Here is a 16,508-nt window from a genome sequence, read left to right as displayed (position 1 = left end):
TGAAATGGACCCTCAATTTCAGAGGTCAGGTCTTTGTCTTACGGATCCTTGATCTGCCCGTGCACGGTTTCGGTGTTCCCTGGGACGACAGAAACAGGTATTGAGATCCGGCTCGAAGGACCAAGTTGTCACGAGAATTTCTATCTCAATGTTCTAACTGAACTATTTTATAATCCATCTGTATCTTAGAGGTTGTAAATCTCTAAGTTTTAATAAACAGACAAAGTCCCAGCATACAAAGGATTAGCACTTTATTCAGAGAGCACTCTGCCCCCCAAAAGCAGAGCCAGTCTTTTATACACACACAAGTTCTTATCTTTAGGCTACTGTAATGGAAATTATATGATTAAAGGTTTGACTAAATGATTTCACTCAGAAACCTTATATCCGGTTGAAATGTATTCGAAATAAGGCTATAATAATGGGTTAAAAACTATATTCCAATACTGTGTGTGAGAAAGACACTGTAACCACTTAAAAAAATGAGCAGGGCAGAGTTGATAAGACGACCTTGGGAAAGGAACAGGAGAAGAGGCCTCCTTAAGTTAGGGAGAGAAACAACAGCCTGGGAACAGCTAGGCTGGCAAAAGATAAGGAGACAGGTGGTCTGGGTACTGTGGAAAAATTCAGCCGCCTAAAGCTGGGTGGAGTTCTCTACTGGTGTGTGTGTGTGTGTGTGTGTGTGTGTGTGTGTGTGTGTGTGTGTGTGTGTGTGTGTGTGTGTGTGTGTGTGTGTGTTAATATAAAAGGCTTTGTACATTGTAAGGATTTTCAGAGCTCTCATAAATAAACGTTTTGACCCTTGTAGGCTGATTCTCCGTCTGCTTCATTCAACCAGAATCTTACACACTCTGGGGGGGCAGACTGAGTAGTTTAATTGAAGTTCGGTTTAAGAACATTGATAACTTAATTCACGTAACAGCTACTCCCTGCTCAAACAGACAGTATTTTCCCACTGACCACAGAATAGAGAAAGAACTATCAATCTTGTCACATTCTTCAAGTCTTTCACTTCTCCTCCCCTGTTGGGGCCCCTTGGTTTGAAAACCTCTAATGGTTTTCTGTTATCTGTTTTACAGCTGCACCCTGCTTGCATATTTACAAAATAATATAATGCCCTAGTTCTAGAATTCTAACAGAGCTACACACATCCTCAGATTATCTTCTTATGATTCTAACACATTTCACACAGTTATACAGTTATGGTTGGAATACTTTAGTCATTACCTTTAAACATTCAAATTCTTCTATCAACTTCCCAAAACAATAGTTTGGTAACAAGACATTTGTGGAGTGGTTAAAAAACAAGTTTTAATGACTCCAACCTAAGTGTATGTAAACTTCCGACTTCAACTGTATATGGGGCTTTGGTGACAAAATGGATGGCTCTGTAATAGACTACATCCAGTTTGCTGAGTAGAGTGTTGGAGGCTATTTTGTAAATGACATCACCGAAGTCAATGATCGGTAAGATAATCAGTTTTACGAGGGTATGTTTGGCAGCATGAGTGAAGGAGGCTTTGCAAGACAAAGAACACCATCCCAACTGTGAAGCACGGGGGTGGCAGCATCATGTTGTAGGGGTGCTTTACTGAATAGATGGCAACATGAGGCAGGAAAATTGTGTGGATATATTGAAGCAACATCTCAAGACATCAGTCAGGAAGTTAAAGCTTGGTCGCAAATGGGTCTTCCAAATGGACAATGACCCCAAGCATACTTCCAAAGTTGGGGCAAAATGGCTTAAGGACAACAAAGTCAAGGTATTGGAGTGGCCATCACAAAGCCCTGACCTCAATCTTATAGACAATTTGTGGGCAGAACTGAAAAAGCGTGTGCGAGCAAGGAGGCCTACAAACCTGACTGAGTTACACCAGCTCTGTCTGGAGGAATGGGCCAAAATTCACCCAACTTATCGTGGGAAGCTTGTGGAAGGCTACCCTAAACGTTTGACCGAAGTTAAACTATTTAAAGGCAATGCTACCAAATACTAATTGAGCGTATGCAAACTTAAGACCCACTGGGAATATGATGAAAGAAATAAAAGCTGAAATAAATAATTATCTCTATCTACTATTATTCTGACATTTCACATTCTTAAAATAAATTGGTGATCCTAACTGACCTAAGACAGGGCATTTTTACTGGGATTAAATGTCAGGAATTGTGAAAAACTGAGTTTAAATGTATTTGGTTAAGCTGCATGTAAACTTCCGACTTCATCTGTACTACCCACCACTGCGACCAAACACCTCCTTTGGCCACCTTTCCTTCCAGTTCTCTGCTGCCAATGACTGGAACGAATTGCAAAAATCACTGAAGCTGGAGTCTTATATCTCCCTCTCTAACTTTAAGCATCAGCTGTCAGAGCAGCTTACCGAACACTGTACATGTACACAGCCAATCTGCAAATAGCACACCCAACTACCTCATCCCCATATTGTTACTTATTCTCTTGCTATTTTGCACCTCTGTATCTCTACTTGCACATCATTATCTGCACATCTGTCACTCCAGTGTTAATACTAAATTGTAATTATTTCGCCTCTATGGCCTATTTATTGCCTTACCTCCATACTCTTCTACATTTGCACACACTGTACATAGATATTTCTATTGTGTTATTGACTGTATGTTTGTTTATATGTAACTCTGTGTTGTTTTTGTCGCACTGCTTTGCTTTATCTTGGTCAGGTCGCAGTTGTAAATTAGAACTTGTTCTCAACTGGCCTACCTGGTTAAATAAAGGTGAAATAAAATTTAAAAAATAAAAATATCTAACAAGTAATCTAACAATTCCACAACAACTACCTAATACACACAAATCTAAAGGGATGTAATAAGAATATGTACATATAAATATATGGATGAGCGATTGACGAGCGCATAGGCAAGATGCAATAGATGGTATAAGATACAGTATATGCATATGAGATGAGTAATGTAAGATATGTAAACATTATTAAAGTGGCATTATTTAAAGTGACTAGTGATCCTTTTATTAAAGTGGCCAATGATTTGAGTCTGGATGTAGGCAGCAGCCTCTCTGAGTTAGTGATTGCTGTTTAACAGTCTGATGGCCTTGAGATAGAAGCTGTTTTTCAGTCTCTCGGTCCCCGCTTTGATGCACCTGTACTGACCTCGCCTTCTGCATGGTAGCGGGGAGAACAGGCAGTGGCTCGGAAGGTTGTTGTCCTTGATGATCGTTTTGGCCTTCCTGTGACATCGGATGCTGTCGGTGTCCTGGAGGGCAGGTAGTTTGCCCTCGGTGATGTGTTGTGCAGACCGCACTACCCTCTGGAGAGCCTTGCGGTTGAGGGCGGTGCAGTTGCCATACCAGGTGGTGATACAGACCGACAGGATGCTCTCAATTGTGCATCTGTAAAAGTTTGTCAGAGTTTTAGGTGGCAAGCCAAATTTCTTCAGCCTCCTGAGGTTGAAGAGACGCTGTTGCGCGCTACAACACTCAGACATCATTTCCAAATGAAATATTTGTGTTTAATGAATCCACCAGATCAGAGGCAGTAGGGATTTCCAGAGATGTTCACTTGAGAAGAGAGTGAATTGGGCCATTTTCCTGTCCTGCTAAGCATTCAAAATGTAACGGGTACTTTTGGGTGTCAGGGAAAATGTATGGAGTAAAAAGTACATTATTTTATTTTGGAATATAGTGAAGTAAAAGTTGTCAAAAATATAAATAGTAAAGTAAAGTACAGATATCCAAAAAAACTACTTAAGTAGTATTTTAGTATGTTTTACTTACTGTAAGTGCTTTACTCCACTGACTATAACATGCAATTGTGAATTCAACTCCACTCCACAGAGGTGTGGTTAAAATAGATGGATGCTGTTGTTCACATATCAACCTCAGCAACCATCAGTTCCATCTGTATGGACACGTATGGAGAGGTAAGTAAGCAGTAATTGTGTACACCTTGTAAACAAGCTTCTGCCTCACCCCTCAGATAGTTGATGCTGGAAGAACGTTTGTCTTCTCCCAGGGTGTTCACCTGTTCTGCAACACGTGCATACTTGACTCACTTGCCAAATCACAGACGTGCCCTACCTGCAGGAAGAAACTGAATCATCGGCAGTATCATCAAATCTACATCTGATCTGTATTCCTCTTATACGGTATTCCAATTTTTGGAACTTTTTGCAGGAGACTTGCTTTAAAGGTTTGGTTACATGTTCTTTGTTTGTTTATTTATTATTTAATGGTATTTTCCTTTATATCTTACATTTGCACAAATGGGAATGTGGTGGAATTCAAGAAGTTTAAGCTGCCTATCGATCATTTTTGAAACCAGTGGACAGCCAGTGAAAAATACGCTCTTGCAACAGCTGCATAATGCGGATCCCAGTCTATGGAATTAAACTCGAATGGAGACATGCTCAAACTCACACACTTTTGATAGACTTAAAGGGGCAATCTGTAGTTGCTACATCCTTTGGACTTAGAAATTATATATATTAATGTAAAGATATAATTTAATTTTATTATTATATGTAGTAGAAAGCGATGGGGTTAGAAGAAGTAACCAACCCATAAAGTAAAATTGAACATCCATATTATGGCCAGCTATGTAAACTTTAACATTGATTTATCCTGCAACAGATGTCTTTAAATTGGTAACATACATGTTTGTCTTCTTCTAACGCCCCTTAAGGGGAAAGTAATCTAAAAGTAACTGAATGTAATAAGATGACGTTACTGAGTTTGGGTAATCCAAAAGTTATGTTACTGATCACAATTTTGGACAGGTAACTAGTAACGGATTACATTTAGAAAGTATTCTACCCAACCCTGCTGTACATTATGGAAGTATATTGTTGGTGGTGTACAACATTGTCATAGAACTGTTTATTTTAAATGGTTTTGTGAATTTAAATGTGTGGTATGTCTGGTTTTAGAGCATAGACTACATCACTTTCATGTGACCCATGAGAAATTGATACACACATTGAAAAGAGAATGGGGTGGGGACAAGTCGAATTCAGGAAGTACAGTTTCACTATAATAAACTTTGGCCGATAGAAAATAAATTATATATAATAATTTAATGATTTAATTCATTAATTTAACACCAGATTGTCTGCATGATTTTATTCTGTGGCTGCGCTTTGACGTTATCGAAACCAGAGAGGAAGAGGCAAAGCGAGAGATCTCACTCTCCCCAAATTTAGCTAAATCTGTTGAAAATAAACCCAAAGCGTTTCAATGGATTTATTTTGGACCTAAATTTGTCGCCTGCCTTCTCGTCTTTGGGACGACTCCCATTGTTAGGGCGGAGACATGGGCATCTCGTCAATATATACAGGTATCTGCAAAAACTTCTAAGTAAAATCACATGATCTGTATTTTGTCATATGACATTGATGAGCCCGACAAACTCCCAGAAACAAGCAACTCACGGTGGACTTCACTAAAAGAAAGACAACTGTCAGGGATGAAATTCTATAACACTTTTTTGTGACTTTGACGATAATATCTGGAGTATGGAATGTTGGGGAGTTTTGACTGCGATAGCTGCCGCTTGTCTGCTAGGTAAGGTTGGTGGTTTGTTTGTTGTCTTGGCTAGTCAACTGGGGCGTAATCATTAGTACAAACAGTTACGAAACGTGAGTTTCTATTGGACAGATTCAGGTAGGTCCCTCCCCGTTTGCTTCTGTTTAAGAAACGTTTTGCAACAGAATTGGCGTAATGAATACACCCATGGCATACAGCACTGACTGCTTTTTAGCAACCTATGACTGAAGACAATTCTACATAGGATTGTTTGAGGTACTCACCCACTAGTGCAACTGTGTAGATCTTTTTCTGTTTGTGAACTTTGGCTAGACTTTTTCTTAGGCATGCCATTCAATTTATCATTCACAATTCTGATTTGATTTAAAAAGTTTTACAAACCGTGGTATACCTTGGTTTATTATCTGATTCAAAACGTTCTTAAACGACTGAATGCAACATTAACATTACACACTGCTTTGCAACAATGTTGCATAAGTGCAGCTATAAAAGTTCATGTTAATCAACATTCAACTGTTATTGTGAGGTGACATTTGTTGGCCTTTAGGACCTATTCATCAAGCCCTGCAGATCATTCTAGTGTACAATTAACACACATTACCAAAGCAGTTCCCCATGCTCTGGGAATCTAAACTCAATATAATATACTGTACAGTATAAACAGAGGACCCTGGCCAACTCTGAGCATTTTGGAGTATAAACCAGGTGAAATCTCATCACCTGTTTTTGAATAATTGCATTTCTTGAAGAGGGTGTCTTTCTCTCAGTAAAGCAGCTCAGCTCACTGCTAATGTGATTACTGCCACAATAAGGTCTCTGTGTGCTGCTGCTCTCTTCTGTTTCCCCAACTCACTGTAGGTCAGACACCATGATATCTTGTGTTTAATAATGGCACATTACACACTCCACAAATGGCTACATATCCTAAAGAAGACTTGCTTTGAAATACTTTTTGTTAAACGTTGGCTACCTCATTGTGAAATAGATCAGGTGGGTGTGATTCAGAATGGCGACATCAGAGGAATGAGCAAGAAGACATCTAAAATATTTTATGCTGGAACTTTTTGACATTCTTTGATCAGGAACAAGGCTTTTAATTCATACTCCTCTTTGGAGAATGTGCCACAAAGGCCTATTACTGATGGATTTTCCTCAAACACCAAGGGTTGAATCTGTGGAAGTCTACTGAAAGATAATCTGATTGTAATGAGGGGAAGGTTAGGTGTCACATGACGTCTGCAATGGGTTAAGCCATCAAATACCAATCTCCGACAAACTTTTGGTCTTCTGAACCATACTAATCAGTGTGTTGACCCATTAGCCTATATGGTTTCTGAATATCTAGCTTCCCATGTCATGTGCTCTATTTCAGGGAAGTCAGGAACCTATACACACAGTCAGTTAGGAACGCATAGACTAGCTTTTTCAAACAGAGATTTGCATCCTGTAGCTCTAACTCCAAAAGGTTCTGGGACACTGTAAAGTCCATGGAGAATAAGAGCACCTCCACCCAGCTGCCCACTGCACTGAGGCTAGGAAACACTGTCACCACCGATAAATCCACGATAATCGAGAATTTCAATAAGCATTTCTCTACGGCAGGCCATGCTTTCCTCCTGGCTACCCCAACCCTGGCCAACAGCTCTGCACCCCCGCAGCTACTTGCCCAAGCCTCCCCAGCTTCTCCTTCACCCAAATCCAGATAGCAGATGTTCTGAAAGAGCTGCAAAACCTGGACCCTACAAATAAGCTGGGCTAGACAATCTGGACCCTCTCTTTCTAAAATAATCTGCCGCCATTGTTGCAACCCCTATTACAAGTCTGTTCAACCTCTCGTATCGTCTGAGATTCCCAAAGATTGGAAAGCTGCCGCGGTCATCCCCCTCTTCAAAGCGGGTGACACACTAGACCCAAACTGTTACAGACCTATATCCATCCTGCCCTGCCTATCTAAAGTCTTTCGAAAGCCAAGTTAACAAACAAATCACTGACCATTTCGAATCCCACCGTATCTTCTCCGCTGTGCAATCTGGTTTCCGAGCTGGTCACGGGTGCACCTCAGCCACGCTCAAGGTACTAAACGATATCATAACCGCCATCGATAAAAGACAGTACTGTACAGCCGTCTTCATCGACCTGGCCAAGGCTTTCGACTCTGTCAATCACCGTATTCTTATCTGCAGACTCAACAGCCTTGGATTCTCAAATGACTGCCTCGCCTAGTTCCCCAACTACTTCTCAGAGTTCTGTGTGTCAAATCGGAGGGCCTGTTGTCCGGACCTCTGGCAGTCTCTATGGGGGTACCACAGGGTTCAATTCTCGGGCCGACTCTTTTCTCTGTATATATCAATGATGTCGCTCTTGCTGCGGGTGATTCCTTGATCCACCTCTACGCAGACGACACAATTATACATCTGGCCCTTCTTTGGACACTGAGTTAACAAACCTCCAAATGAGCTTCAATGCCATACAACACTCCTTCCGTGGCCTCCAACTGCTCTTAAACGCTAGTAAAACTAAATGCATGCTCTTCAACTGATCGCCTGCCCAACTAGCATCACTACTCTGGATGGTTCTGACTTAGAATATGTGGACAAATACCTTGTTGTCTGGTTAGACTGTAAACTCTCCTTCCAGACTCACATTAAGCATCTCCAATCCAAAATCAAATCTAGAATCGGCTTCCTATTTCGCAACAAAGCCTCCTTCACTCACACTGCCAAACATACCCTCATAAAACTGACTATCCTACCGATCCTCGACTTTGCTGATGTCATTTACAAAATAGCCTCCAACACGATAACCCAGCAAACTGGATGCAGCCTATCACAGTGCTATCCGTTTTGTCACCAAAGCCCCATATACCACCCACCACTGCAACCTGAATGCTCTCGTCGGCTGGCCCTCGCTACATATTCGTTGCCAGACCAACTGGCTCTAGGTCATCTATAAGTCTTTGCTAGGTAAAGCTCCGCCTTATGTCAGCTCACTGGTCACCATAACAACACCCACCCATAGCACGGCCTCCAGAAGGTATATCTCACTGGTTTTCCCCAAAGCCAACACCTCCTTTGGCCGCCTTTCCTTCCAGTTCTCTGCTGCCCATAACTGGAACGAATTGCAAAAATCGCTGAAGTTGGAGACTTATATCTCCCTCACTAACTTTAAGCATCAGCTATCTGAGCAGCTTACCGATTGCTGCAGCTGTTCACAGCCCATCTATAAATAGCCCATCCAACTACCTACCTCATCCCCATATTGTTTTTATTTACTTTTTTCTCTTTTGCACACCAGTATTTGCTGAATTGTAATTACTTCACTACTCTTGACCTATTTATTGCCTTACCTCCTTACTCCATTTGCATAAACTGTATATAGATTGTTCTATTGTGTTATTGACTGTACTTTTGTTTATCCCATGTGTAACTCTGTTGTTTTTCTGTCGCACTGCTTTGCTTTATCTTGGCCAGGTCGCAGTTGTAAATGAGAACTTGTTCTCAACTGGCCTACCTGGTTAAATAAAGGTGAAATAAATAAAAATTCCACTGTAGCATTTGCCTATCTACCACATTGCTACTTAGAGAGAGGCTGGGAATGTTTAATTTTCTCCTGTTTCTAGAACTATATCTCTGAAAGTCTGTCTTGTTATAACAGGTGTGGTGGTGAGCCAGACGACGGCGCCGATGCTCGCTCTTTCTGTGATGAACACCACATTCATTGAGAATGTGACAGAAACAACCACATTCAGTGAGACGCCTACAGTCAGTGAGACCCCTACATTCAATGAGAAAGTGACAGCAACCCCCCATATGATCCTCAGCACCACGTCCCCAGACTGCTCTGGCCTCTGTGAGGCCTGTGTCCCAGGGTCCTACTCCGACAACGGTGAGTCTGAACTATAGGCCTGCTTACCCAGGCCTGGCAGAGAGAGGGAGACTGAGAAGGAAATAAACCTCCTCAAAAGCTTTCTATTGTGTTGTGCTGTAGTAGAGAACAAAATGTTAGCTCACTGCTTCGAAAAGTGCTCTTTTTGTTAGCTACAAAATGTCAATAATTTTCTTGTGTAGACTCAGTTCTATTTATCACCACAACCTATAAATTAGATAGAAACACACCACAGCCAATTGATGCAGCACTGTAATGTAGTTTTTACCCATCTATTTGTAACTCCAAGGATGTTTGGTCTTATGGTATGCTAAGTGGACAGCTTTGCTGTATTATTTGACTACTGCCATTTGTCTGGCCTGTGGCCTCTACAGAGTACGTGAAAGATAACTTGGCTAAACTGTAAAATTAAGATGGTAAATCTTGTAAACAGCACAGCCTGTTCAATAATAGACATCTGATCAATCCCCCAGACACCCTCCTGTGTTCCTGCTGCCGTGAGCCAGGGTTGTGTCTGTTCACTGGGGCTTGCCTCCCATGTTCCAAAGGGTTCTTTCAGAGTCTGGCTGGACAACAGCGATGTCTGCCCTGCAGCCAGGGTTTTTACACCAAGTAAGTCTCTGTCGACTGAGGGCATAGCCGATTTACAAATATTCTGTAGACCACTGTTGCATTGATCCTCTTCTCTTGCAGTTTCACCGGCAGCCCTGTGTGTCAGTCCTGCCCCGCAGGCTCCTACAGCAACAACACAGGCTCCAACTCCTGCCAAAGTTGTTCTCCAGGTATTTATATCAATATTTGTTCTGTTTTGGTTGAATAAGCATTGCAATAATTACTTACTTGTTACTATTACAGTGATTATATTATAGTGTTGTGAATTAAAACATTTTGTACAGCCATGTACATAGGCAGAGAGAAAGTTAAAGGAGTGAATAAAAATGTGTAACAACTGATGAAAACAATCAGCTCTACTGTATAAGAGCTGGGCTTCAGTTATTTGTTGCACATTTAAACAATCCAAGACTTTAGAAATATTTCATTTCCTGTGTTGAAAAAAATAATGGAATGTGTTATTTTCAGGTTTCTATACGTCTCAACAAAATGCCACATTGTGCAGTCCATGTCAACGAGGAACATTCTGCAAGTAAGTTGCCCTTCATGGTCACCGTAGATCTGTGGTTCCTAAACGAATGTGGTATGCACTGCAGCGGGATCTGCATGAACTTTTGATAATCCACACAAACTGTTGCTTGTCTGTAGATCTCTCATGCTACCGATCTTACTTCCCAAAACACCTACAGACACTCAGACTGACAGACTCATAGGTTTATTAGTGGGCATTGAATATATTATTATTGTAACAGTTCAGTGATCAGACACAGGGTGGTGATAGCTAGCAGTATAAAACAGTATATATAAATAAGTTATTCCCTATTCATTGCAACCTTGTGGCTGTCCCTCCCACAGCTCCTCCAGTTGTGCTCTGTGTCAGATCTGTCCTGCTGGTACAGAGTCCCTGCAGGCTGCTGCCAAGGAGTGCACACCTTGTCGTCCAGGTAACTGCCAGTGCCAGCCAAAAATATCAACTGTGCTATTCAGTGTGTTAAAATATCAAAATTGTGGCTGAGAATGTTCCATTCAATCTAATATAAAGTAAATATTCAACTATGACTGTATAGTCTTTGACTGAAGTAGCTCTATTTACAGAAGGGTTATCTGGCACTAAATGGATTACATCTATAAACACACTAAATGAAGGCATGCGTGTTCTAATTTGTGAAGGTAGTACACCGTAATAGCAGACTCAGACAGTTTTAAATGGATGATTGGTTTTGGACAGGCCTGCACAAGGCTCCCCGTCAGAGTATGTGTCAAATCTGCAGCAGCGGCTTTTTCCAGATCCACTGGGGCCAGGAGACCTGTAACCTCTGCCCCGAAAACCACTACTGCCCAGTCAGTACCACAGCTCTTATTCCCTGTAAACACCTCTAATACTGAAACTATCCCCAAGGGATTTCATAACCAACTTTAATGACCAGGGCTCACTTCTCCTGTCCCACAGAGTCCAGACGTGAACCCCATCCTGTGCCCTGGCGTTGCCTTCTGTCCTGAGGGCAGCACTGCTCCAGGTTACTGCATGGAGACCTTCTTCCGCAAGGCAGGGGAGGACTGCGAGCTGGCCCCTATCACCATTGCTCTACTTGTCATTGGAGGAGGGGGTATGTCTGAAGACACGTTAACATTTTGGTGTAGTGGGAGGAAAGTGGTTTGAACTTTAGGCTACCAGTTAGATGTTGAAAACCCTTGTCAAGCTGTCATAATGAAATTCCCATATTTACTTGGGGTTTTAGTGACCCTTTAGTCAAGAAAAGTTGTTCATTGACATGAACCTTGTTTATTTCTTCCAGTTACACTACTTTTATGCACTTTCTCGGCACTACAAATATCCAAATATTATTTAATTATGCTTATAGGTCATTTGATCTCATTACATCATTTACATTACATTTAAGTCATTTAGCAGACGCTCTTATCCAGAGCGACTTACAAATTGGTGGATTCACCTTATGATATCCAGTGGAACAACCACTTTACAATAGTGCATCTAAATATTTTAAGGGGGGGGTTAGAAGGATTACTTTATCCTATCCTAGGTATTCCTTAAAGAGGTGGTGTTTCAGGTGTCTCCGGGGCCACATCCTGTAGGAAGAAACTAGGTGAAATATATAAATCATGCTGAAGTAGTCGAGTAAGTGACCTTTTAGTATTTTTGCATACAGTATTTATATGTTGTTTCTCTCTTTTCTCTGGTCCAGTGGCCCTACTCTTTGTCATCCTACTGGTGTTGCGTCGAATGCGAGACACAGATGGAGAGCTTTCCCTCGCGCGACAATTTCTGTTAACCAAAGAGAGGCCGCAAGGTGAATACTACGGGATCCCATATGATGCCGAGCCAGTATATGCTGGTTGGTGAACATGTCCCCAGCCTCATCTGATACTTCCTCTTATTGGGGTGAAATGTCTGGCTTTTAGAGCAGAATCAAGTGAAGTCTATGTGCCTCAGTTGTGGACTAATGGACCATAAGAGAAAGCAGACACCAAATCCTAGCCATGGTTTACCGAATGTCCATTTGAGTACTTTTGATAACTCACCAGCTTCACTGCGATTTATATCTTCTAGATGTATTTTTAACAAGGAGAAGTGTTTTTCATCTGTATTCTGTGCTTTAGTGATGGTGGACCCAGTTACATTTGTTCAAAATAAGAAAAAATGTCATCAATAAAATGTTCCTTTGCATTCCTTTAGATGGATTAGGTAAATGGTTTAGAGGCACACACTGGGTGTTATTGATGTTTGTAAATGCATTCAGTCATGGTACATCGATGGGTGTTTAACTTATGCTTTGAAGATTGTTTTAAGTAAATGTTCCCCTCTGTCACAGAAATAATCTATTTGCTGGTTATACATATGAATAATTTTGCTGATCTGGGGTACTATGTGTTATATTTTCTGTTTGAAAGGCATCACATCTATGTTCATCAATAGAAAAGTTTTTGACCTATGCTATTTAAAAGAAAATGATATTTGTATGTTTTAAAGAAAAACACTGACTCTGACTGGAATAAAGCATAGCCATGCACTACTCTCAAGTGAAATTCTGTTACGATATAATCACTAGCAGATAAAACAGGATACAGACCGAAGTTATTTCCAAAATGCAAGTTTATTAACCAAATGTATCTGTTCAAACTCGGAGGTTATGAATCAGATGTATCAGCATCACCCATCATATGGGGCATTAACGTTTTTTTATTATTATTATTTTATTTCACCTTTATTTAACCAGGTAGGCCAGTTGAGAACAAGTTCTCATTTACAACTGTGACCTGACCAAGATAAAGCAAAGCAGTGCGACAAAAACCACAAAAATAAGTTAATAACCAGGAGAGAAATGTATATTGGCCCTTTCTTTCTGATCTTTGCTAACTAATACCAAGATATGTGATAACATATTGTACAGGGATATTACATACTAAGTTTAAGTCACATCTTTTAAACTCAAATAATTCACATTTCCTAATATTCAGAGATAAACCATGTGAGATGGCATTAAGACACTCAATAGCTTTCCTGACTTCAATGATCTTTAAAAAAAATGGTGTCATCAGCCAATTGTGAAATTTGATCTCTTTATCTTGTATCTGAATAGCCCTGAAGCTATCCTTATTGCTATGAAGTGCCATTACTTGTGTGACCAATAAAAATAAGAAAGGAGAAATTGGGCATCCTTGTTTAATTATGCGTCTAATATTTATTCTCTGAGGTTCCATGGGATAATTGAACAGAGCTGTTACTATTATTATAAAGTGTCTTAATTACACTTTGAAAATATTTACCAAAACCAAAAAATTGTGTTCAAATGTATCAAAAGCCTTGTAAAAGTCTACAAATAAAATAAAGCTATCTTCTAATAATGTGCTCACTGTAGTCTATCAAGTCCAATACTAGTAGGATATTATTACATGTCTGCCCTTCATAAAACCAGACTGGGTCCTCTGGGTGTAAACTCTGTGGATTTGTTAAGTAGAAGTGCTCCTGAGTAGAATGGGCCCCTGTTTTACTTTGAATTGTTTTTAAATAAACAAATAAATCACCTATCTCATAGAAATACTTTACATTATTATTTTATAACTAGTATAAAATATATCAATAATTGCGCACATTTTCCATCAATTTCACCCTAATTATTCATGATTGGCTGAGAGAAATGTATGATATAACGATTGTGGGGGCTGTTTTGTTACGTTTGTTTTGTCGGACCTGGACTACTGTTCAGTTGTGTGGTCAGGTGCCACAAAGTGGGACTTAGGAAAATTACAATTGGCTCAGAACAGGGCAGCACGGCTGGCCCTTAAATAAATGTACACAGAGTGCTAACATTAATAATATGCATGTCAATCTCTCATGGCTCAAAGTGGAGAGATTGACTTCATCACTACTTGTTTTTATAAGTGTTGACAAGCTGAATGCACCGAGCTGTCTGTTTAAACTACTAGCACACAGCTCTGACAATCATGCATACCCCACAAGACATGCCACCAGAGGTCTCTTCACAGTCCCAAAGTCCAGAACAGACCATGGGAGCACAGTACTACATAGAGCCATGACTACATGGAACTCTATTCCACATCAGATAACTGATGCAAGCAGTAGAATCAGATTGAAAAAAACTGATAAATTACACCTTATAGAACAGCGGGGACTGTGAAGAGACACACACCTCACAGGTACAGACACGCATATGCACACACACGCTAGCACACGCACTCTACACACACGTACATTGTAATATTGTTGTATGGTTGTATTATACATTTTGTATTGTAGATATGTAGTGGTGTAATAATGTTATATGATGTACTGTTTTATATTTTGTTTAATGTGTGATGTACGTGCCTTAATGTGTTTGGACCCCTGGAAGACTAGCTGCTGCCTTGTGGGCATCCTTAATAAATACAAATAAATGTACGAAGTATACAGGTTGGAACTCTTATTCTGAAGGATTCCAAAAACCCGTGACCCGGAAGTACTTAGTTATTATTGCCTGCTTCACAGCGGCATTATAGGAAACATGGCAGCCATCATAGCCAGGAACGTCCCTGGTATGTAATGTGTTGCTACATTATTGAGCTTTTACCTGTGATGAATTCAAGATTTTGTGTAGATTCTATAACTTCTATAGATTATATAGCTAGCCAGTTTATTGCCTAACGAGTCGACATTCGTGGTTATTATTAGCGCAGCGCTGGCTGAGGTTATCCAATGCCAGCACATACTCATGATGCTAGCTGTGTAACTAGCTATGTAGCTAGTGTGGTGATAGTGAATGTACCGTTATCAGCTGTGAACAAGATATATCTTACCTAATTTTAGAAATGTATTTGTTTTTGCATGGACAGGCTTGATGAGGCCGTTGACTCTGTTTGCCAGGGGGCAGCAGATATGTCGGTTCTCCACCATAATCAATCGTCAAACTGTCCAGAGGTCTCTGGTCACTACTCCTGCATGGGCTTCTCTGTCCGCCAAAGGCTTCCAGACACCCAAGCAGAGCATCCTGCAACGGTGAGGCCTAGGCATACATACTGCTCATCACATTCAGAAAAGTCATATGGTGATGATTCAAATCATCAAGTGCGATTAGCTTTTTTTTTTACTATTAATTTAGCTAGCTAGACAGCTTTTATTTCAATTGTTTTTGAAAGATGCATCAATCAATCAATTAAAGGAATAAGATGAGAGTAGTATCCCCAAGCTTTGTTTGTTTGAATGACATGAAACATTTAAACATTTAAAAAAAAAACTATTGTATTACTAATTTGGGTGGGGCTTGGTTCTTGCAGGGTTGCACCTCTCATTCCCAACCTGGTCCAGCAACCAAGCAGAAACCTCACGTACATCAGTGTGAAAAAAGGGAAGAGGAAATCTGTGAAGTCAGTGGTGCAGAGGTTCATGCGTCTGCACTGTGGCCTGTGGATTAGACGCAAGGTAATGTACAAGTCTCTCATTCTGTTTTCCTTAGGTTCTGAAACCATAAAGGTTGTGGCGTTGACTATCTGTTTCTCCTCTGTCTTTAAATTGACACTTACTGCTGATTCTCAATAGGCTGGATACAAGAAAAAACTGTGGAAGAAGTTGCCTGCCAGAAAGAAGCGTTTAAGGGAGCATGTGTTTTGTAACAAAACACAGAATAAGCTCTTGGACAAAATGACCACAAAATTCTGGAAGAGGAGGAACTGGTTTGTCAATGATCCCTACAAAAAATATCATGAACGTGTCAACCTAAACGTCTAATGGCTTGAATTGGCCTTCCCACTCTGAGATGTATGTACATTTGCAATTGATTAATCAAATTTCATTGTACACAAGAACATTGTTCACAGCATCATTTTGGTCAATGTAGAGTGAAATGCAGATTTGGGCAATTGATAAATAAACTTGAAATATTACTTGTTGAAGTTGTTGAATAAATTAATGCAAAAACGTATTGAAATGTATTACATTTAAATATAATACAAAATACATAAGCCATGG

General features: G+C 40.3%; 2 protein-coding genes across 4 annotated transcripts; both read left to right on the top strand.

Annotated features, from left to right (window-relative positions):
* Window positions 1-4,030: 4,030 nt before the first annotated feature.
* LOC106597655 (multiple epidermal growth factor-like domains protein 9) lies at window positions 4,031-13,059 on the top strand. Of its 3 annotated transcripts, none has more exons than XM_014188890.2 (9): window positions 4,031-4,134; window positions 9,185-9,415; window positions 9,889-10,027; window positions 10,109-10,197; window positions 10,496-10,559; window positions 10,883-10,971; window positions 11,256-11,368; window positions 11,478-11,634; window positions 12,232-13,059. In XM_014188890.2, exons 2-9 carry the CDS (start codon window positions 9,214-9,216, stop codon window positions 12,387-12,389), a joined length of 1,011 nt encoding a protein of 336 aa, XP_014044365.1. In that variant the 5' UTR covers window positions 4,031-4,134; window positions 9,185-9,213; the 3' UTR covers window positions 12,390-13,059. The 3 variants fall into 3 exon arrangements, with proteins under 3 accessions (XP_014044365.1, XP_014044335.1, XP_014044303.1); XM_014188860.2 differs by lacking the exon at window positions 4,031-4,134 and adding an exon at window positions 5,126-5,321; XM_014188828.2 differs by lacking the exon at window positions 4,031-4,134 and adding an exon at window positions 5,335-5,548.
* Window positions 13,060-14,989: 1,930 nt separating this feature from the next.
* Window positions 14,990-16,503, top strand: mrpl35 (mitochondrial ribosomal protein L35). The gene is made up of 4 exons (XM_014188788.2): window positions 14,990-15,079; window positions 15,377-15,539; window positions 15,818-15,962; window positions 16,080-16,503. The coding sequence occupies exons 1-4, from the start codon at window positions 15,049-15,051 to the stop codon at window positions 16,266-16,268; spliced, it is 528 nt and encodes a 175-aa protein (XP_014044263.2). The 5' UTR covers window positions 14,990-15,048; the 3' UTR covers window positions 16,269-16,503.
* The last annotated feature ends 5 nt before the right edge of the window (window positions 16,504-16,508 follow it).

The sequence above is a fragment of the Salmo salar genome, chromosome ssa01 (genome assembly GCF_905237065.1).
Source record: "Salmo salar chromosome ssa01, Ssal_v3.1, whole genome shotgun sequence".
Classification (NCBI taxonomy): Eukaryota; Metazoa; Chordata; class Actinopteri; order Salmoniformes; family Salmonidae; genus Salmo; species Salmo salar.
This window is presented reverse-complemented; position numbering and strand designations above follow the sequence as displayed.

Bases quoted from the DNA above. Each gene is read 5' to 3' on its own strand.
- LOC106597655 (XM_014188828.2), top strand. From the start codon at position 5,500: ATGGAATGTTGGGGAGTTTTGACTGCGATAGCTGCCGCTTGTCTGCTA. The intron at 9,416-9,888 runs GTGAGTCTGAAC...TCAATCCCCCAG, and splicing joins AGGGTCCTACTCCGACAACG to ACACCCTCCTGTGTTCCTGC. The intron at 10,198-10,495 runs GTATTTATATCA...TGTTATTTTCAG, and splicing joins CTGCCAAAGTTGTTCTCCAG to GTTTCTATACGTCTCAACAA.
- mrpl35 (XM_014188788.2), top strand. From the start codon at position 15,049: ATGGCAGCCATCATAGCCAGGAACGTCCCTG. The intron at 15,080-15,376 runs GTATGTAATGTG...TTGCATGGACAG, and splicing joins CATAGCCAGGAACGTCCCTG to GCTTGATGAGGCCGTTGACT. The intron at 15,540-15,817 runs GTGAGGCCTAGG...TGGTTCTTGCAG, and splicing joins AAGCAGAGCATCCTGCAACG to GGTTGCACCTCTCATTCCCA.